This window comes from Prinia subflava, chromosome 3 (assembly GCF_021018805.1).
Source record: "Prinia subflava isolate CZ2003 ecotype Zambia chromosome 3, Cam_Psub_1.2, whole genome shotgun sequence".
Classification (NCBI taxonomy): Eukaryota; Metazoa; Chordata; class Aves; order Passeriformes; family Cisticolidae; genus Prinia; species Prinia subflava.
The window spans coordinates 18,793,361-18,813,634 of NC_086249.1; the positions used below are offsets into that span (position 1 = coordinate 18,793,361).

General features: G+C 53.4%; 2 protein-coding genes across 4 annotated transcripts; both read right to left on the reverse strand.

Moving 5' to 3' along the window:
• Positions 1-1,390: 1,390 nt before the first annotated feature.
• P3H3 (prolyl 3-hydroxylase 3) lies at positions 1,391-13,031 on the reverse strand. Its single transcript, XM_063394197.1, has 15 exons — positions 12,113-13,031; positions 11,360-11,512; positions 10,486-10,672; positions 10,228-10,359; positions 9,241-9,374; positions 8,878-8,967; positions 8,503-8,555; positions 8,265-8,323; positions 6,984-7,108; positions 6,772-6,867; positions 5,644-5,794; positions 5,361-5,478; positions 2,915-2,990; positions 2,355-2,495; positions 1,391-2,081 (listed from the first exon to the last, which is right to left on the reverse strand). Exons 1-15 carry the CDS (start codon positions 12,854-12,856, stop codon positions 1,869-1,871), a joined length of 2,472 nt encoding a protein of 823 aa, XP_063250267.1. The 5' UTR covers positions 12,857-13,031; the 3' UTR covers positions 1,391-1,868.
• A 511-nt stretch (positions 13,032-13,542) lies between these two features.
• Positions 13,543-19,887, reverse strand: GPR162 (G protein-coupled receptor 162). Of its 3 annotated transcripts, none has more exons than XM_063394199.1 (6): positions 19,734-19,887; positions 16,293-18,068; positions 15,302-15,491; positions 14,593-14,744; positions 13,884-14,428; positions 13,543-13,787 (listed from the first exon to the last, which is right to left on the reverse strand). In XM_063394199.1, exons 2-5 carry the CDS (start codon positions 17,130-17,132, stop codon positions 13,901-13,903), a joined length of 1,710 nt encoding a protein of 569 aa, XP_063250269.1. In that variant the 5' UTR covers positions 17,133-18,068; positions 19,734-19,887; the 3' UTR covers positions 13,543-13,787; positions 13,884-13,900. The 3 variants fall into 3 exon arrangements, with proteins under 3 accessions (XP_063250269.1, XP_063250270.1, XP_063250268.1); XM_063394200.1 differs by having other exon boundaries at positions 13,543-13,790; XM_063394198.1 differs by having other exon boundaries at positions 13,543-14,428.
• Between the last annotated feature and the right edge of the window lie 387 nt (positions 19,888-20,274).

Genomic DNA, 20,274 nt, shown 5'->3' on the forward strand with positions numbered 1-20,274 from the left:
ACTCCCTCTGTTTATATCAGCAACAAACTAATAAAGTGAAGATTAGCCAGAACAGCCTAGGATTATCAGCCACCAGGGCAGGGCTTGCTGTACCTCACAGTCACAGGAATTCCTGTTTTCCCAGGGACAGCATCTCACTTGTGTCTTGGGCAGGACGGAAAGAGGGATGATGCCACCACAGAAGGCCTGCAAAGGGAAAACCGATGGCAGGGCCACCACACCCTCTCTCGGCTGCAGATAGAGCTCTGGATGGGGAAAACAGAACTGGGCACAGGGGCCAGGGGTGGCAAAAGATTTGGTGGCATGCCTTTTGGCAGCCACTTTAGTGGGATGCTGCGAGGGGATTATCTTGGCCTCAATCTCTTTTAATCTCTCCCGCGGCTTTGGCCCAAGCCTGAGATAAATACCTTTTAACGGATCTCATCTGACGTCAGGGGGCCATCAGTCTAATCACCCAGGCCACCCTTGGGCAAAGCAAGCCAGAGAGGTGGATACTGGCCCCTCAGACCCCAACATGTCCTCATCAAACAGGAACCACCCAGCACCCCCCCAGATCATGGGGAAGGACGTGTGGGTGCTGGGATGTGACAGGCCCCTTGCCAGGGAGAGGAATTTGAAATGCGCACGATCAAACTTTTCCCGTGACCCTGGGGAAGGTGGGAAGCAAAAAGGGTTGCCAACACAGGTTTCCCAAGCCTGCGGGTTAAGAAGTGTCAGGATTCAGATGGAGGAAGGACTTCCCTTTCCATGGAGCAGGGGCCCTGTGCCAACAGTGACAAGGGGATCGCCCACCCAGCTCATACACCACTGGCCCTGGCTCTGCAGATTTCTTCCACTTGAACTGCACTTGGGGTCTCCACACACAACGCATCAAGGCTGGAGTATGTCATGACCACAGATTGATCTCTTGATCTAATGCTTCCCAGGAAAAGGGTCACTGCTCATTTAGATACTCCATATCCACCCCATTCAATTCCTATTTGGCTACAATATAATCCCATCTCGGGACACTAATCCCCTGGGCAGTAACAGCAGATTGTCTTTCTATCAGGGTGGAAAATGATAAACAAAATCTCTCTTCTGCTTTCAGGGACAATTTAGTGCATGGAGAGGGGAAAAACAATGAAAACAGAAAAAAGAGAGGTCTTGCTACAGGGAAATGGGAGTGTACAGTGCTTTCTCTTAAAGGCACTCCTCTCCCTTTCCATGTTAGCCACGTCACAGCTGACTTTCTCATCGCTCTCCCTTACTGGAAGTAGCTGACATCTGGGCAAATACTTTATCATCTTTCACTGAGGGCTCAATCCCCTCCCCTCATTTGTTAATTAAATTTCAATCAGAAACAAGTATGCACATCTCCCTGGTATACAGACTCAAGCTGCCATCAATATCTGTGTCCAGCATTTGGCTTTTATTCCATACATTCACAGTCCCTCACCTTTCCAGTCTCAGGTCACTTTGCAAGGTTCTGGAGTTTGCAGGTGCGTAGGAAATTTGAAGGCTTTAGTTTTGAGTTCCTGAATGTGAGACAGCCCTTGCCAAAAGACTCCAGGCTCCTCCTCCACCTCTCAGATTTAGCCCTGGATGGCCACGAAGTCAGCACTGAGAAGAGTGGGGTGAGAAGACCTTGTCTTCCTCTGAGTGAGACAAACACGGTGAGGCAGTGAAGAAAAGTTCCTGGTGTCTTCCACACTGTGCCCTTCTCCCGTTTTTCAGCTGCTGGGACACTGCAGAGAAGAAAGCTGCACCCCTCCCCATCACTACGGCTCTACCACAATAATACACTGCTCCAGGCCTCCATGGCCCCAGGCCTCCCTCCTGTGACCTGCCAGGCCATGGTGTGTGACAGTCCACAGCGTCCCGTGCACTCAGAACTCATCTCTGGCCCGTAGCACCTTGGGGTGCTGCTTCCTGTCCAAGCCAGGCTTGTGTCTCTGCTCTGCAGGCCTGGCTGCACGGCTGGCAGCACGAGGCTCTGAGGAGGATCTGCTGCTGCCATCAGTGCCCTGACGTTTATCTCCGCCAGGCTGGTCCTGCTCCACAGCCCTCTGCTCCATCAGCTCCTCTGCCTTCACCCGTTCCTGCAGCCATGGAGACAGAAATGATGTGAATCCTCCCTGCCTGGGTGTCTCAAAACACGTCCACCCAACCGCTCCAGAACGCAATCCCCAGGATCCCCCAATCCCCTGCAGGACCCATCGCAGGCTGGCCCCTCCACCAGACACCCTGTCAGAGGGCAACCCCCAGCTGCGGCACCAGGCCCTGCCCCAGGGTAAAGCCCAGAAGCTGCTCCTCAGTGGGATTTGATCTCTCTTGGAGGTACTTGTACTTGTTTCTTCAGCGTGGCCCCTCACCTGCTCAGAGTGCTCCCGGGAGTGCGTGTACCACAGGGCGACGGCGCAGCGCCTTCCGCGGCTCACGGCCCACACGCCGTGCGGGTTCTCCTTGCCAGAGCTGAAGGCTACCAGCCTCCCACACCTGGGACGCACCTCGGCCTGCCAGGAGAGAGACAAGAGACCGTGGAGCCAGCAGACCCCTGCTCCGGGGTACACAATCCTTCCACAGGGGTGCCACGGCCTCTGGGAACGTGGAGGAGCAGAGAGCTGCTAGGCATCTACAGCCAGTCCATGAGCAAGGCCTTGGAGTGGGACAGAGAGAATCAACGGGACAACAAAGGTCACAGACACCCACAGACTGGAAGGGCCTGGAAAATCTCAGCAAGGAAAGAGTCAAATTCTCCTCTGTCTGAGATTTGCCTCAATTTGCCTTCAGCTGCCCCTATTTGAATCTGCCACAGCACCAGCACTGGATTGTTTTTGGAGCGGTAGGATCCAATAACCAACCAGTTTCCTCCTGCCCAGACTAAGCCTCACCCTCAGTCCTCTCTCCCTCTTTTGGCCAGTCCCAGACTTACTGTGACAGTCACAGTGTCCATTTCAGTGAAGAAAAGGCCTCCACCTTGGAAGTCATCATTGAGGTAGAGAATGCCACTGTGGACAAAAAGAAAGAGTACATACGTACGGTGAAGCTTGTTCCTCCCAGGTGCTTCCCCACACTCCTTGTCACAGGCTCAAAAGCAAGTAGACCAGTTAGCAGGAGAATCCATCTGAGGGTGTTAAATACAGCAGTGCCTGGCTCAGGGGAGTCCCTGAGCTGCAAGCCACAGGAGGCTGGGAGAGTATGCCAGGGAATTAGCTCTACACACTTGTCCCGTTTTATTTTGGTTTGTTCTTAATCTCCTGCAGCATTCATCTGTGGCACCGTTGTGACAATGCCATGGGCTTGCTTCACCTTATTTCTAACCTGTTGTTTATGTTTCAAGGTTGGGAAATAGTCCAGCTCCTGGAAGAGGAGACTGATCAACAAAGAAAGCCATGTCTTAACAGCCAAGGAATTTCAGGGTAACATTAGAATTAGAATGATCAAAAAGAGGCCTGGTGCATGCAGAAAAAAAAAATTAAACCAAGAAACTTCTTTACAAAAGTTATACAAAAAGAGAAGTAGTGAGGCCACTGTACAGCCCAGGTGAGACCACAGTCAAGTAGGTGAAAGAATGGACCACAAACTACCCAGGCTCCTCTTGGTATTCAATTAAGCTGATAGAAAACATCAGAGGAGCAACAGAGGCTCTTAATAACTGGAACTGAGAGGGAGAGATACAATTCAACACTACAGCTGCTGAATCAATGTTAAGGACATAGGGGCAGTGAGAGGATTACCTGCCCTGAAACCCAGGAAGTTGTAGCTCTTCTGCCACAGGGTTTTAATACTGCTGTGAAGCCAGGGTGGTGACATGAGTGGAGAAAAGCAAGGACAGCTCTCACAGGTCCAAAGGGACAGGAAGGCAGGGATAATGGCTGAAGCATAAACAGTGTTATCCTGACCTCAATAGTCTGCTTTAGACTCCACTTCTGAGAAGGGTAACTGGAGGACAAGAAGTAAAGGGAAAATGGTCTTAAACTGTAACATGGGGGTACTAAAAGCAGAAAAAGCAGATTGGGCTATCCACACAATGTTTGAAAAAACAGTGGATTTTCCAAGGAAACACTACATGCTCACTCTCAGTAGTCTGGACTCTGGCAAAAGGACTCAGAATGATGCCAGGGGGGAAATTTCTAACAAAAAGAGAAGGTGACGACAAGCATGACCAGCACACAGGGACCAATGCACCGCTGGCACCCAAAGGAGCACTGTGCAGCCAGAGCAGGATCACTGGAACTCGTGGGCCTCTGGGTCCAATCCTGTTCAATACTATCACTGATGCCCAAAGCACAGATCCACAGAAAGATCCAAGAAGTTTGGAACACAGGGACTTCATTCAAAAGGTCACTGTAAGAGCTCAGCCCTTGAGCTGGTGGAGTAGTCACAACTTGAATTGCAAGAGGACAGGAATACTCCCAAAAATAGCTCAGTGGCATAAGATTCCAGGAAGGTATTTTACCATCCATTCAAGTGGAAGTCAGAGAACCCAGGGAGCAGTGAAGGGACAGGACAGCTTTCTCACAGGAGAGACAGAGATCTAACTAGTTACATGACAAAGTCTGGTAACTTTAGTCTGGTTATATCAAGTAAACACTGGTATCCAAAGGGAAACAACTCTGATAATGGAATTCCCTCTAAGTCCCATATCCTCATCAAAGCTGCTTAGAGATTTCTGCTCTGGATACATCTACCATTCAAAGAAAAGACAAGTAAAATTTCTGGATGCTCAAGGATGAGATGGCAAGTAGGAGGAATCAGCTGTAGTGAACTGACCTCATCTGGCTGCAGTGTGCAACAACTGGCATAACCATTAAACTGTATTTCAGGTTCTTTCACAGAGGAGTAACAAAACCTGCCACAGGCTGGAAAAAACATAAACGCTCAGGTGGAATGGAAAAAACCCAACACAAAATATTTGCAGTGAATCTTGAGAGAATAGTCACTGAAGTACACTGACTGCTCAAACAAAAGGAGTCCAAGGAGCCTGACTATCCCTCTCCTGTAATTCACAGAATTCTGTAAAAGAAGGAACTCGACCACAAGAAATAGCCTGTCAAAAGGGCTGGAAGCTGACTGCAGCACTGTGGTAGACCCACGAGATAACAGTTTGATATCATGGATCTAACCTGTGCAGCTTCCCAGCCTCACTCTCGTCTCTGTTAAAGCTGGCTGTGCAAAACAGGGAGGGAAAAAGGGCAGGTCTTCCCAGCTGAGGGAAGGTGTTTCACACCTCGTTCTGAAGCTGCCGATGCAGCCTTCTGCCTGATGCTACAGTCCTGGAGGGCTTTGAGCCAACCATCACCTGGTTTCCAGAAGCTAAGCTCATCCTCTGATGGGGCCAGGGGTATCTTCACACTACCTAATGCAGGTGCTCTTACCTGTAGTCCCTGTACACATAGGCAGGAGGTTCCTTCCAGCACTCTTGCCCTTCAGGATCCAAGAGACAATTATCAGCATGGACGGGATGACTGAGATCCATGCGACCCTCCTGTTCCCCTGAAAATATACAAAAAGGAATCTGGGCATTTTCAGTTTCAAGAGAAAATAAAGCAGAGAGAAAGGGGTACAGTAGAGAATAAAGGGAGGTCGGTCTCCTGAGAGCACATGGCTGGGAATAAGGAGACTCTCTGTGAGACAGGGACTAACAGGATGATTCTTTACCATCTATAGCTGTGCGACATACAAGGTGTGTGAATGAAAAATGGAGTTTCTTTCCAGGAGTGAAATAGGACTCTATGATTTTCCGAGATTTCTCACTAGCCTGCAGAAGCAATTTGGCATCTCTCCATTCCACGTCCCCATTTTGAGCCAGCTACAAGTGAAAAACAAGTCTGTTACAATACTTACAAAGACACTCCAAGAAATGATACACGTACACAGCACAGAAGAAGAGACCTTTGGAGAGTCCCGTGGTCACTCAGGCAAGAAAAGAACTCATTTTTTCATTTAAATATAACCCAGGAGTACAACTGTAGAGCACAGCAGTTATCTCCTTCTCCTCGGCCCATGAAGCCACATCTGGAAAGCTGCATCATTTTGGGTCTCCCACTACACAAGAGACACCAGGAGACAGAAGTGAGTCTTGAATGAAGAGTGCTAAGATGGCAGGAATGTTGGAACACATGACTTAGAAAGAGGCCAGAAGATTTGGCTTTCTTCAGGCTAGAGAAGAGAAGGCCAAAGGAACATCTACGTACAGCCTCCTGTCACCTAAAAGGGGGTTACAGAGGAGATGGAGACAGTGTCTCCTCAGAGACACACACTGAAAAGAGGCAGCATACAAAACCTGCAGCATGGAAAACTTTGGCTCGATATGAAGAAAAATTTGACCCTCACAGGACTGGTAGAGCACCAAAAAAGGTGCCCAGAGAGGCTGGAGATTCTCCACCCTTGGAAATATTCAGAACTTGCCTATGCAAAGAATTGAGGGATTTCATCTAGCTTTGGAATTAGATATACTTCAAGCTGGAGGTCAGATTAGAGATCTCAAGAGGCTCTTTCTACCTTAATTTATTCTCTGACTCTAAACTAAGCATGTCTGTAAGGCTACCTCACAGGGACATGCAGTCCCAAAACCCTCACAGAAGAGAAAGCACTTGTCAAGCCCTTCACGTGCAACATCCCTGAATGTGACTGAGGAGGAAGCAGGTCAGAGGAGACCACGAGTGTTGTGAGGGAGACAGTGCACCCATGATAGCACCCAGGGTGCAATTCACAGAAGAAAACACTCAGGCAGAAAATTCTCTTTCTGGACAACAAGAAGGCAGCAGACTCACAGATGCATTTTACCTGCACGGCCTTCAGAACAGTTAACCCTTCAAATCTCTCATGAGGGGTGTGAGGCGACCGTCTTGCTCGGTATCCATCTCCTGCTTCCCCTGCTGCCTGGAACACAAGGATACAGGTGACACACATTAGGCTGCCACCTCTCCTCCATGGAAACCCGACTGCCCTGCCTGCTGAGGAGGAAAGTACACACACAGGAGTTCTTTGTGTCTCACCTTTGTCAGTCGGAGAAGGTCCTTACACTCAGACTCCGTCAGCACTCTGTCGAACACAACCCTCTGCGTTCCATTCATCTGCTGGGAATCCATCGTGACAGCAATACCCTCAAAAGGCAAAGGACCTGTTGAGAAGCAAGATAGGCATGAGCAAGCTTTGGACAAGAATCCCTCAGATGCCAACCCCCAGCCTGGATAAGAAGAGGAGAGACACTATACATTCTCTGAGAAGACAGGACAGTTGCCCAGAAGCGCCCGCTGCTCACAGACCCCTGGCATGCTTCAGGGGAACCAGAGCACCAGCTGGGGGAGCTGGCCTACAGCACGTGCTTCAGGAGCCAGCAGAGGCTTGGGACTTGCTGGCAGAGCAGCAGAGAGCTGGGGGAACTTGAGTGCACTGTGGATTGCAGCAGCAGAACAGGTCCAGCCTACTGGAGTGAGGCTCTGCAGAAAAGAAGCAGGTAAACACCTCCATCAACCCTCCTTTCAATCATCTTTCATCAACATCTTATCCCAGAATTATCTCTGGTGAATCTTTCTGCTTTCTTCATCCCCAAAGAGAAGCACTGGATATTAGCTGATGATTTAGCTTTTTGATCTTTGATCTTTTTTCCCACCCCCTCTGACCTCTGGATGATGAGGAATGCCAAGGCAATCAGGACCTTAAAAGGCTCTGCTCTCACATGTGCCACAGCAGAGAACCACTTGAGGTCATTTTAAGCAAAGAATCCACAACAGAGCCCTTCAAGAGGCTCTGTATCCACAGGTAAGAATAGGGGACCAGCAAGAACCTGAGACTCTGCACTGCAGTCTGCATCATTCAGCCACAAACCCTTTGGACTTCTGTTTTTCAGGGAAAGACTTGCCCAAGCCACATTGTCTGCTTCCAGTTTCCATTTCTCGGCCCCTCCCTTCATGTCCCTTTCAGAAAAATGTTGATTGAAGTTGGGCTGTTGGAGCTGAACCAGGTTTGGTGTAGACACTCCTGGCACACTGAACAGGGATCTGCAGGTCCACAGGCTTGTCACACATTCACGCTGTTCTCAGCTTCTCCAGCCACAGTGCCCTTTGAGTTCGCATGCCAGAGATGTAGGCAGTGAGGTTTTGCAAGATTACACATGCACCAAAGAGGAAGAAAAGAACAGTGAGAAGACTTGCTGAGCCATTCAAGTCAGTCTGCATCTATGCTAGCATTCAAATGTCTCAGGATGGAAGACAGCACTTAGCCTGAGTAAGCCTGGCTGACTGCATCCAAGACCTCCTTCATGCTCTTTTACTCACCCCTCTTCTCCCTCTCCTCCTTATCCAGAGTTTCCTGCTTTTGCTTCTCCTGATCCTCTCTCGGGAGCAAGGAAAAAACAAAGACCAGGGCTGTCAGTACACAGAGCTATGCCCAACCCTCGTCTGTAGCCGCATTTCACATCCTTTCAGTTCCTTTTGTGCCCATTTCTCTGTGTATTACTATTCCTTGTTCCACACCTACTTACATTGCAGTCCTAGCTGACATGCCCAATCTTACCTGTACTTCTCCTTTAGGTTTTCAGGAATTAGCTCATCTGGAGTCCAAAGATCCTGTAGAAAAAAACACAGGTGGTTCAGTACACAACAAACCTTGCACTGCTTCTCCAGTGAGTATCAGACCAACCACTGTGACCCTCTTCTCAGGACTGACAAATTGAGCCAATGCATATGGTTATAGCAGCAATTCCAAATTAACTTCAGTCCTGGAGCAGCACAAAGGCCTTAAAGATGCACCTCACAAGGACTTGGAGGTCCTTCTCATCAGTATCTGATCCTTTCTGGATCATGGCCTACTAAAGCGAATTCTGACAACTGTGATTGTAAACAACTGGAGAACCCACAGCAGGAAGATTAGGATGACAGTGTTACTTACAGGGTCATTAAAAGTTTCTCCCAGATGCTCCACTGCATAATAAATCAACTTCTTCTCCATCAAAGATCTCTGCACATAATGCTGAATATTCTAAGGAAGCAAAGAGACTGTCAAACAACACCTGACAAAAGACAACCCCATCCCTGCCCAGGGCAGAAGCCTGTCCCATCACCCTGCTGTGCACAATTAAAGCCCGTTTTTGTCCTGAAGGGACACTGACTGTGACAGACTAGAAGTAAACTCCCGTTTCTTCAGCCCTGACCTTGGCACATCTCTGCCTTTCCCTTTTTTGTCTCTTGGACTGTGATCCTGTCCTGTGGGACAGGGGAGGACCAAAAAGGACAGACCTGGAGTCGTAACTACCTGTCGGGCTGTGACAGCCGCGTCCTCTCCCAGTTCTGTGCGATACTGCTTCATTTTCTCCAACATGGGCTCGTCCGTGGGATAGAAGAGCAAGTAGGAAGCAGCACATTCAGCAGCTAGAGTCTGGTTCCCAACTGGAGCAGGGAAAGAAGAGAACAAACACACAGGTCTCTGAAAGACTGTAGCAGCCAATGTGTACAGGCCAGCACCACCCAGTGTCCCTGTCAGGATCTGGCGGCTGGCCTTACATCAAGCACACATCAACTCCCACCAAGCAGGGCCTCCACCCAACGATGGGAATGAACCTGGTACACAACAGGCATGCCTTTAATACTGACTGGGAGCTGGTTTAGAAGAAACAGATTAAAAGTAAGTATGTTTTGAAAGAGAGATGGTCCGACTTCCCTCATGGAACAGACAAGATGAGGGGTCTAGCAGCTTCTTTGAGGTTCAAGTGCTACAGTGGTCTGACAGAGGAAATGAGGAACAGCTAGGTCAGTGTGGGGAGGAGCAGGGGTATGCAAAAGAAGGGCTGAGGGACGTGTGAAGGTGACAGAGTGACAGGATGACCAGTGTCATGCATGACAGGCCATCAGTTCAGCAAGGACAGGTAGGGCTGCCTCAGAAGGAACACCACTGCTGAGGGGAGATGCATGTGTAGCCTCTAGGCAGAAGTGGAGCCTGGTCTGGAGCCATGTACTGAGAAGGAGGGTATAAAAGACTCAGCATGGAACAGGGTCCTGAAAAAGTGTGCTGGAGGAAAGACATGGGAACATGTCATGGGAACAATGAGACTGAAGAACACCACAAGGGACATCTCCCAAGGTGGCCACAGACTTGAATAGAGGTTCTGGGAAGAGTTAGGGGGCAAATAGAGCACAGGTCAGTGTGCCACTTTTCCCCAGACAAGCTGCCCTCCAGGATCAGAGGCAAAGGGCAAGTGTAGGGGTGCCACAGCATAACCTGCTGGTTTGTGGCTCTGCTCACCCTGGCTGTAGGCAAACTGCAGTAAATCAAGATGAGAGGGTATGAAATCTTCTGTGGCAGAAATTCTCCCCGGCTTTGTGGCAATTTCCAGGACGCACTGCTGTCTGCACTTCAAAACCTGAATATAATGGGCTGCAAGAGAGAGGAGCAAGAAAGGCAGTAGCCCACACTTCTTCCAGACAAGAGTGCTGGGCAATGGGATGTGCCCAGTGTGGGGAGCACAACCCTCTACCCAATCCTCCGTGCCTCTAACACTACCTGCAATGGCTTCATACAGGCCAGGTTGCATTTTCTCCTCCTCGTCCTCATCCTCCCAAGGCCCTTCACACAGGGCACGACACTCTTCCAGTGCTGACAGGGCCTCTGAGAGAGACTCCTCCAGCCTGGCCACGGCCTGCAGGTACTCATCTGCATCGTAGTGCTGCACACCGGTCTCATATGCTTCCTGTGAAGGACAGATCCAGGTCCCTTCATCAGTGTGAGTGACACCAAAGGATGCCCCGAGACTTCTGAGTCGCTCACAGGGTGGTGCTGACATACAGGAGCCTGCCTGTTCATTCACAGTCAACAGTCAACACAGTGACAGCAAATCCTAGGCTGAAGCCAAATAACTGTCATCAAACAGTCTCTCTGTCACACTTGCAGTGCTTTGTCCTCACCTTGAAAAGAAGGCTGCAGGGAGATCTTCCTGCAGCCTCTCAGACACAAAAGGGTCTGAGCAAGACTTTTGACCAAGGCCTGTAGTGACAGAACAAGGGGCAACGACATGAAACTGAAAAAGCATTTTGATGGAATATAAAATATTTGAATTGGAGATAAGATACTTTTATGATGACTGTAGTGAGACACTGAAGCAGGTTGCCCAGAGAAGCTGTGGATGTCCCATCCCTCAAAGTGTTCCAAGGCCACGTTGGATGGGGCTTTGAGCAACCTGATCTAGTGGAAGGTGTCCCTGCCTATGGCAGGAGACTTGGAATAGGTGATCATTAAAGGTCCCTTCTAGGCTAAATCTATGATTCTGTGTATGGGGGCCCTGTCTCAAGCCATGACCTTTGGAACAGATGAGGGTCCCAGACCGGTCCCTAGGGTGGAGTAAGAGCTGCTCATGTGTGGCTCTGCACTGAGCCCTCACCCAGTGTGGCGTGGCCTCCAGGTCCTGGAAGCTGTCTGCCTTCACCCCTGACATACGCCGGTACTTCTCGATGTCCTCCCGCATCTGGAGGTGCTGGGGATTAGCAACGAAGAAGGTGTGAGCGGCAGACACGGCCTGATCCAGCTTCTTCAGCTGCAGAGAAAAGGCAGCAGTGCCTGTCATGCTCCTGCAGGTCTGTACTGTTCACACCCACCCCTCTCCCCAGCTGCTTCCCGGGCTCACAGAATCACAGAATGGGTCAGATTGGAAGTGGCCACGGTGGGTCATCTGCTCCAACCTCCCTGCACAAGCAGGGCCATCCTACAGCACATGGCAGCAGATTGCATCCAGATGGTTTTGGAATGTCTCCGGTGAGGGAGATTCTGCAACTGCTCTGGGCAATCTGTTCCAGTGCGTGGTCACCCGCACAGCAAACTTCTTCCTAATATTCCACCTAAAGGTAGAACCTCCTGCGTATCAGTGTCTGCCTGTTGCCTCTTGTGGTGGCTGGCATCACTGAGAAGAACCTGGCTCCATTCCCTTGGCAACCCCCTCGTAGATATTTATGCGCATCAATACGGTTCCCTCTCGGCTGTCTCTTCTCGAGGCTCAGAGAAAGGCGCTCACCCCTCGGCTGCCCGGCGACCCTCCGGGAGAGCCGTGCCACGCCGGCCCCCTGCCCCGCACGACAGCCCCCCCGAGGGTGACAACGCCCACCCTGCCGGGGCGTGCCCGCCGGAGGCCGGTGCCCACCTTGAAGAAGGCCACCTGGAGGTAGTTGTAGGGCTCTCTGCGCTCGAAGTCGCGGCGCACGGCGCGGCTGGCGCGGTGCGCGGAGGGCGCGGGGCGCAGCCGCCGCCCCAGGCAGCGCTGCAGGCACCCGGCGCGCTGCAGCACCGGCCCGAGCAGCGCGGCCTCCCAGCGCCCGGGCCCGCCGGGGAAGGGCTCGTCGCGGGCGCAGGCGGCGCGGCAGGCGCGGCGGGCCGCCCGCAGCCCCGCGTAGCTGTGCAGGGCGCGCTGCAGCAGCTCGGCCGCCCGCGCCCAGTCCCGCGCCAGGTACGCCCGCACGCCGTCCGCGTACAGCAGGTCGAACGGCACCAGCCGGCCCGGCGACGTGGCGGCCGCGGCGGCGGCGAGGAGGCTCAGGCACAGCAGCGAGGCCATGGCTCCGGCAGGAGAAGGCGGAGGAACAGGAGAAGGGGTCCGGGGCGGGCGGGCGTCCTGGCGGGCCCCGGGCTCGGCCCACCCCGGGGGCGGTGCCGGTCCGGGGCTGCGGCGGGCGGGCGGGCTCGGCCCGGGTCCCGCTGCGCCGGCCGGGAGCCGCCGGTGCTGCTGCCGCTGTGCCTGATGTGCCCTGGCCCGGGCGGCCGCCCCAGCGCCACCCCTCCCGTTGGGGTGGGTCACCCAAACGCCTCCATCGAGGCCTCTCCTTGGAGTCGCACTTGGACACTTCACACTCCCATCACATGGAGAACTGCTTTGGGGGTGAAGGGCCATCCATCTCCCTCTGACAGTCTCCCCTCTGACAATGCCAAACCTTTGCCCACGGCTGGACTGCAGCCAGCACCAGCCGAAAGACCCATCTCCCACACACTACTCTTGTACCTCCCTGCCAAGAGATGTGTCTGGGGCAGGAGCCTGCTCCAGACCTCACCACTCCCAGCTTTGATGGTGTGGGCGGTTGAGGGGGTCTTCCTCCAGAAGCCTCTGTCAGCTTTCCTGTTTGGCTGAGAAGTTCAGGCCATCTGAAGTTTCACACGAAGTTTGCACTGAAATCGACAGTTTGCACTGGTGAAATAAGATGTTAAGGGTCAGAGTCTTCTTGGAGAGAATTTAATTCTTTCCAAGACTGGAGTTGCCTCAAAGCAAAACCTTTTGCTGAGCAATGTTAGCAACCAGAGGCCTCTCCTGCTTAGCACCACGTCTGAAATGGACAGAAGACCTTTCACCCAGTCTCCCATGACAACTCCTCTAAGGGCATCATTCCCTCTCCTCGGCTGCTAAGCATCTGCTGCCTTTCAGAGGAACTGACAAGAAAGGATGAAGAGAGAGGAAAGGAGCCTCGCACATTCTGCATTTCCCTTCCAGAAGCCTGTGAAGCTTCATTAAACATCGGGCCAATCATTTTGTTTCTATGGAAACAAAATTATTACTAATATAGTATTTTAAAAACAGACACACGATTGACACTCCAAATATAGAATTTTAATACCATTCTGCGCCTGCCTTGTCTCTTAGGGCAGAGCGGATGCGAGGGTGGAGTTCACAAAGGGACAGGACTGGCAAGGGTGCCATTTGGCGGTGGCAGCGGTGGATGTGTTTGTAACCTGAGAGCAGGCACAGGCTGTCTGTCCGTCCGTTGTGCTCCCTTCTGCGGATCTGTCCCACTTCTTTTTCCCCCACCAGCATGGGGTGCCATGTTTTCTGCCTGCTGGTGAGAAAGATGAGAATGCAAATTAGTGATTGGGTCCTGGGACAAAGGGAACGCTTGAAGTTTTATTTAAAAACTGTGATGGCACTGAACGTTTTTGATGCTGTCTCTCATAGTTTGGGGTCCTGGAAGGTCTGTGGCTCGCAGGCCTCTAGGGTCCTTTCACATGGCGCCTGCTCTCCGTCCTGCAGATGCCAGACTTCATTGCCAAGCACGGAGCAGCGCCGTGGCCGGTCGGCATTCTCCTCCTCCCTGCTGCCGAGGGAGAGGCGGCGGTCGCGGCGTGATGCGAGCAGGAGACGGGAGTGCCGTGGGCTGCAGGCAGGGGTGGGTTGTGGCGTCTCGTCGATGAACGTGGTGATCTCATCTCGGAAGAAGCAGGCGCTGGAGCTGGAGCCCCGGGGCAACAGCCCCCCCTCCAGAAATTGTCGTAGGGTCGTCAGCTCATCTTCTGGGGGCCGCCGGCGGTGCTGGTAGTCATGCAGCTGGGGAGGCAAGAAACCAGGGCCCCCAGGCTTGCGGGGGGTGGAAATGCGGATGTCGTCAGATGAGGACCACTTGTGTAGGAAGGATGGAGCAGAGCGGTGGGCGGAGAAGATGTTAGTCTCATCATGTGACATTCTCCGGGAGATAGGGACCTGGAAAACAGAGAAGGGGGCAGGTGATGGAAGACTTGAAGAGTCAGAACAGGAAGGGAGTAGCTGAGGTTTTCTCAGAGAAGAAAGTCAAGAGGACACAAAGGCGTGGGAAACTGACAGAGGAGGAAGTGGTTGTGGGGCTGCCCTGCTGGCTTTCGGCTCACCTGCAGGTAGTGCACCTTGTCCTGGGGCAACAACATGTGGTGCATGGGCAGCAGCTTGATGTCCCGAGAGTCCCGCTTGGCAGCTGCAGCGCCGTTCGCATCGAATCTTACTTTGCAGATCCTGCCGTCGCCATAATCATCACATACACCATCTGTTGGCAAAGACAAGAACGGCAGTCAACACTTTTCAGTCAGAAGAGGAGCATTACCAGGGCACCTGGACACCATCCTAATGCTTATCTGACTTGTGCTGCCCTACTTGCATCCCTCAGGGCTCACCTCTGAACAAGGACCTTGTCTTTCTGCTTGCAGCAGCACTAAAGCACCCAGACAGTGCCCTATTTCTTCTGTCTTGCCTTTGAATCGCTCACTGTCAGGTCTTAGACCTTTGGATCAGTGAGTTGGGCTGAGGCCCAGCATGTCACTTTGGTTGTGGTTTGGCAGCCACACATAATGTATCTATGCTTGCAACTAGTGAGGAGGATGTTGCACTAATGCATTCTTCGTGGATGCTAGTCCTAAGGCTGCAAGTGAGTGGCAGAGCCTTCTACAGAATAAATTTTCTTGTGGTTGCCGACTTCAAGCTGTAACATGAATGTCACTGTGCCACCCGCAACACCACAAGATCCTTTTCCCAAAGACCCCCTCCTTCCTCTGCAGTCTTTTGGGGAGGTGGTTAGTGAAGAAAGGTGACTGTGGGTTGGCTTACCATCCTCTGTGTCTTCCTCAGACATGATGGCCACACACTGCTCCCACACGGTTCGGAGATCTGCCCGGTAGCGCTCGCAGGACCAGATGAAAGAGGGGAGCAGCAAGGTCTGCACCATGGAACACCAGAGCACAGCCAGAACCATCCAGGTGGGCGCCGTATCATAGCGCAGGCTGAAAAAGCTGACGACCTTTAAAGGTAAGAAAAAGCAACAATGCCAAGGAGACAAAAGTAGGGATCAAGGGAGAAAGGTAACACGAGTCAATTCTGTAGTAGAACATAATCTGTCTCTAAAGGATTCATCAACTAATTACCCTGTGTCCCTTTGAAAAACTGCTCCTGGGGTCTTGCCCCAGGTCGGCTGGACCATATTGCAAGCTGTCATACCTCTAACATGAGACCTGGTGCTAGCATCCCTTCTTCCTGTGCTCATTACCAGCTGGAGCTAAATAGGTGCTAACAAAGGACACAGCCACTGGGAAAAAAAATAATCTGTGACTCAGTCTCTCCTCTTTTAAGGGTTCTTTTTGAGAACTTCTCTAGCTCTCCAATTTTGCACAGAATCAACCGGCTAGCCAAAACCTGAATGCTGCCTAGAGCCATACAAGCAGAAGGAAAAAGACAACTGGATGCATCAGCTGTTAAAGCTGGTGTATCAGTTCTCCAGAAGCAAACTGGAGAAATAGAAATCTCATTGTTTTTAAAAGTAAGTTTGCAGATTAATTTCCTCTCCTCTTAGCCACTTAAAACTCGCACAGTGGTTTTAGCTGTGTGATGTGTATTTACCAGGCTTAGACTTAAGAAACTGCTGCTGCGGAAGGATGAGAGAATTACTGCAATCTTTTTAAAACCACCGCTCAGAATAACACAGATTCAGATGCGGCAGTTCTGCGGCTGGTGGGACAGGAGAGCTCCTTCTCTAAAACTTGAGAGAAAAGCAAATCTGGTTTATTTGCGGACTCTGAAGGGAAAGGGAGAACTGGATGCTTACCAAGATAGGCACCCCAGTGAGCGTGTCATACAGGAAGACAATGGCGCTTATGAGGTTGGTCATCTGCAAGGAGGTCTTGGCTGACTCGGAGCCGTCCAGTGAGGACCTCCTTTTGCCTCGTACATCCTCCACCACAATGGCTGGCACGTTGAAAGTGGTGTGTGCTGATGAAGAGCAGGACGACGCTTCTTCTGCTCTCTGATGGTGGCACCGCCGGCGTCTTCTGTGTGCCCACAGGGTCTGGTAGAAGGTGATACCCACGCACACCAAGCCCATGACGATTCCTCCGAGCAGCAGGAGGCTAAAGCAGACACCGAAGCCCAGCCCTATTTTGCTGACAATGAACTGGCAGCCACGGGCGTAGTAGCGCTCGCCGTTGTTGTGCCAGCCGATGGAGGGCAGGGTGGAGAGGATGAATGACACCATCCAGATCCCCATGACCGCGTGCAGAGCCTGCTTCTTGGCGTTGCTCAGGCGGTAGTTGACCGGCCACCTCACCATCCACATGCGGTGGTAGGAAAGGGAGGCCACTGTGAAGCAGGTGGCCAGCGCCAGCGTGTAGTACGTGGAGACAAAGACCTTGCAGATGCTTTCGTTCCAGTCGTAGTCGGAGGACTCGCGCCGCAGCTGCACCACGGCGTAGGTAGTGAGGGGTACTGCTGCCATAAGGATGTGCGTGCCAGCGAGGAAGCACAGCAGCAGCTCCAGAGGCTTGTGTTTCTGTTGTTTGGCCGTGATGCTGAGGATAATCCAAGAGTTGGCCAACAGAGCTAACATCCCACATGCCAGCCACCACAGTGAGTTATTGTGCAAGGTGGACTCTGATTCAGAGTCCCCCATGCTGCCACCCCTGCTAGACTGCACCCTGCCTCTGCTGCTGGGATTTTGTAAGAGGGTGAGTGTGACTCTGCACTGGGGGAGCCACGTCTCTCCTCATCTGCTGCTGCAATGTGAGTTGTTTGCACGCTGGAAGAGTTTCTCAAGGCATTGCCACCAGGTGCCAGGCAGAACAGCCGTCAACTCTGTCTCGCTTCCAGTCTTCCCTTTCCCTCTTATTTGGTTATATTTCTTCCCCTTGTTCTAACTTTTTCATCTGTTTTTTTTTTCCCTTGTTCTCTTTCTTTTTCTTTCTTCCACCTTTTTTCTCTCTCATAAACACTTGCCAGTTCTTCTTCCCTCACTCGCTTGGGCTCACTTTTTTTTTTTCCTCCCCATCTATTACATCACTCCCCTCCACTCTTCTCCCATATAAAAAGCCCTCCTTACTTCATGTGCCCACCGGACACCTTCTGACTCAGAGACCACCTTCTGCTGGGACTGGTGAAGGCTACACACAAACAAGGACTTCTAGGGATTCCAAACAGTTTGGCAGATGCAAGTGCCTGCTTCCCTGCGTCCTAGGGAATGAGGAGCTAGGCAAGAGTTTTAGAGATGACAGCAAAAAGAGCAAAGGTCCCGACAAAAAAGCGAGGGTGGTGCATACACTGTATGTAATTCTACTCTCACCAAATACCACCACGCTCGTGGCCAGGTAGAGGTTCCTGCTAAGGCTGTCAGAGAGCTATCAACGACGAGGGAAGGGTGAGAAACAAGATTCAAAGGGCTCCCTACCCAAGACCTCACTGCACTCTCACTACATTGTCCTTTTTGCTGTTCTCTTTTTGCTGGTCTTTAAAGCTTTCCTGCGCAGGGCACAGCTGGCAAACAATAAGGAGATGGCAGGGAGGGGAAGATCCTTTTCAAAGGTTCCCTTGGAGATTCAGGGCATGAGTTTCACTGTAGAAGACAGAAAAGAGAGAAAGTAATTTAAGATCATTCTATCTTCCCAGATCTCTCCCTCTCTCTCTCTCTCCTTGCCCACACTAACACCTTGTCATGATTTAGACAGTGTGGAGCATTCCTTGTGTCTTACAGGGAACAGAAGAGCCAAATTTGCACCAGTCCCTGCACGGCTCAGGCTGGACTCTGGCCCCCACCAACTCAATCCAGTGCTGCTGAGACACACCATGCTCCCTACCCAAAGTGTTACTAATGCCATTTCTGATCTGCATCATCCCTTGCAATTCCAGCCCCACCATCCCCATGCATGTGCTCCACACCCCTTGTTTCAGCTGTACAGCTCCCACAGCTCTAACAGTCTCTGGACCTCAGCTCCTCTCTGCCAATGATCTGGTTTTAACCTGCTGCTCCCATCCATGGGCGCATTCCACCATTTCAATAGTACTCTGCCATTCCACTATCTTGACACACAAGTCTTTCAGCCACATGTTTCTGCTGGAGCAGTTCTGGTCTCCAGAGACCCCCACGGTCACACACCCAGGGAACAAGACTACTAACCTATTCCTGAGACTACTTACCTTTGCTTTCCCTGGTCCTACCAGCTCAGACCCCCTTCTCTGTCTTCATCTACAGGGCACACCCAAGCAGTATATTCCAGGAAGGTATAGGCCTGCTCTGTGCCTTGACCAGAGCAGATGTAAACTTAATTTCTATGTGGATGGCTCAGTACCCAAGCCTGAGCTAGTGGCTCAGTTCTACCCCCCCTTCCTTCTGCTTCTCTGTATTTTCTCACCCTCTCTGTGACCACCTGAGGCTTTGCCTCCTTTCCTCCCTGCTTGGAGCAGTTTGCCATGACTGGATTGGTGATGCCCCCATTCTACTCTGTTTCATTTTCCTCCCCCCCGGTACCACCTCTCTCGCAGTTAGGCCTGTGGCCTCTGGAGACAGTTTCGGAACTACCCGTCTCTAATAATCCCAGGGGAACGAATTTCCTTGCAGCATCTCCTTCTGCCACCCTTGCCACCCAGCTTGTTCTGGTGGCCCACACCGATCCCTCGATGAGGCTGGAATTCTCCCGCTTCTGCTGGCTTCAGGGCCCAATTCTGCTTCAAGCTGTGGTCCTCCCGCTCGCGGAGACCGGAGTGCCCCAGAGCTAAGGGAGGATGCCCAGCTCGGGGAAAGCCGTCCTCACCTGGCCACGCTCCCTGGGTGCACCCACCGCCCACCCCAGCAGCCGGGGAGAGCACAGGAGGAGCTCAGGGGCTGCTGATGCAGGGGGAGGCGAGGGACGGGGCTCGCAGGGGAAGGTGACCCAGAATGATTGCCAAGAAGCGCGGAGAAAGCCGGGGTGCCGGGAGGGGCGGCCGGCCGGGCCGAGGAGCGCCGCTGCCCCGCCGCCCCCTCCCTCCGCCCCCCGGCCGGCAGCCCGGGCCCGGCGGGGGTCCGGCCGCCCCCAGCCTCGCCCGGCGGCGGCGGAGCGCAGCGGCTCGGCCGGGGCCGGGCTGGGCGGGGGCCGCGGAGTCCGCGGGGCGCCCCGGGGCGCGGCCGTGCCCGGCGGCGGCGGCGCCGCCCTGCGCCCGGCGGAGCGGGGGCCGCCGGCGGCGGAGCGGGGGACGATCGCGGCGGCGGCGGCGGCGGCGGGGGCCGGGGGACCCATCTTACCTCTCGCCGGAGCAAGCGCTGCCATGGCGACGGGCGCCCCGCGCGGCTGTGCGCGCCTCTGCCCGGCCGTGCCGGCCCCCGGCCCCGGCCGCCGCCGCAGCTCCGGCCGCCGCAGGCAGCCGCCCCGGCCCCGCGCTCCGGCCACCGCCGGGCGGGGCTCGGCGAGGGGCGAGGGGCGGGGAGCGCCGGCGGGGGACGGCGGCGGGAGCACCGCCGGGCCGAGCAGCCAGGGGGCGGGACGGGCGGACGGGCGCGGGAGCCACCGCCCCGGCACCGGCCCCCGCCGCGGCACCGGCCCCTCCGCCGCTCCCGACGGGGCGGGCTGCGGCCGGCCGAGCTCCCGGAGCCGGGCTCGGCCATGGCCCGGGCACGGCGGCTCCCCGGGGCGCGCAGCCCTCCTGCCCCGCGGGGCCACAGTGCCGCCGGCAGGACGAGAAGGCGGCGGCTCCCTTTCCCAAAGAGGGGCTTGAGGAGGCACCCGGGCCGTGCGAGATGTGGGGAGGATGGGTGCCGAGTGAGGGGAAGTGCAAAGAGCTGGTGC

Bases quoted from the DNA above. Each gene is read 5' to 3' on its own strand.
- P3H3 (XM_063394197.1), bottom strand. From the start codon at position 12,856: ATGGCCCTTCACCCCCAAAGCAGTTCTCCATGTGATGGGAGTGTGAAG. The intron at 7,109-8,264 runs GTGAGTAAAAGA...GCTTCTCAACAG, and splicing joins GGAGGAGAGGGAGAAGAGGG to GTCCTTTGCCTTTTGAGGGT. The intron at 2,991-5,360 runs GTAAGAGCACCT...TTTTGTCCACAG, and splicing joins TATGTGTACAGGGACTACAG to TGGCATTCTCTACCTCAATG.
- GPR162 (XM_063394199.1), bottom strand. From the start codon at position 17,132: ATGGGGGACTCTGAATCAGAGTCCACCTTGCACAATAACTCACTGTGG. The intron at 15,492-16,292 runs GTAAGCATCCAG...TTACCTTTAAAG, and splicing joins TCACTGGGGTGCCTATCTTG to GTCGTCAGCTTTTTCAGCCT. The intron at 14,429-14,592 runs GTGAGCCGAAAG...TCTGTTTTCCAG, and splicing joins ACAAGGTGCACTACCTGCAG to GTCCCTATCTCCCGGAGAAT.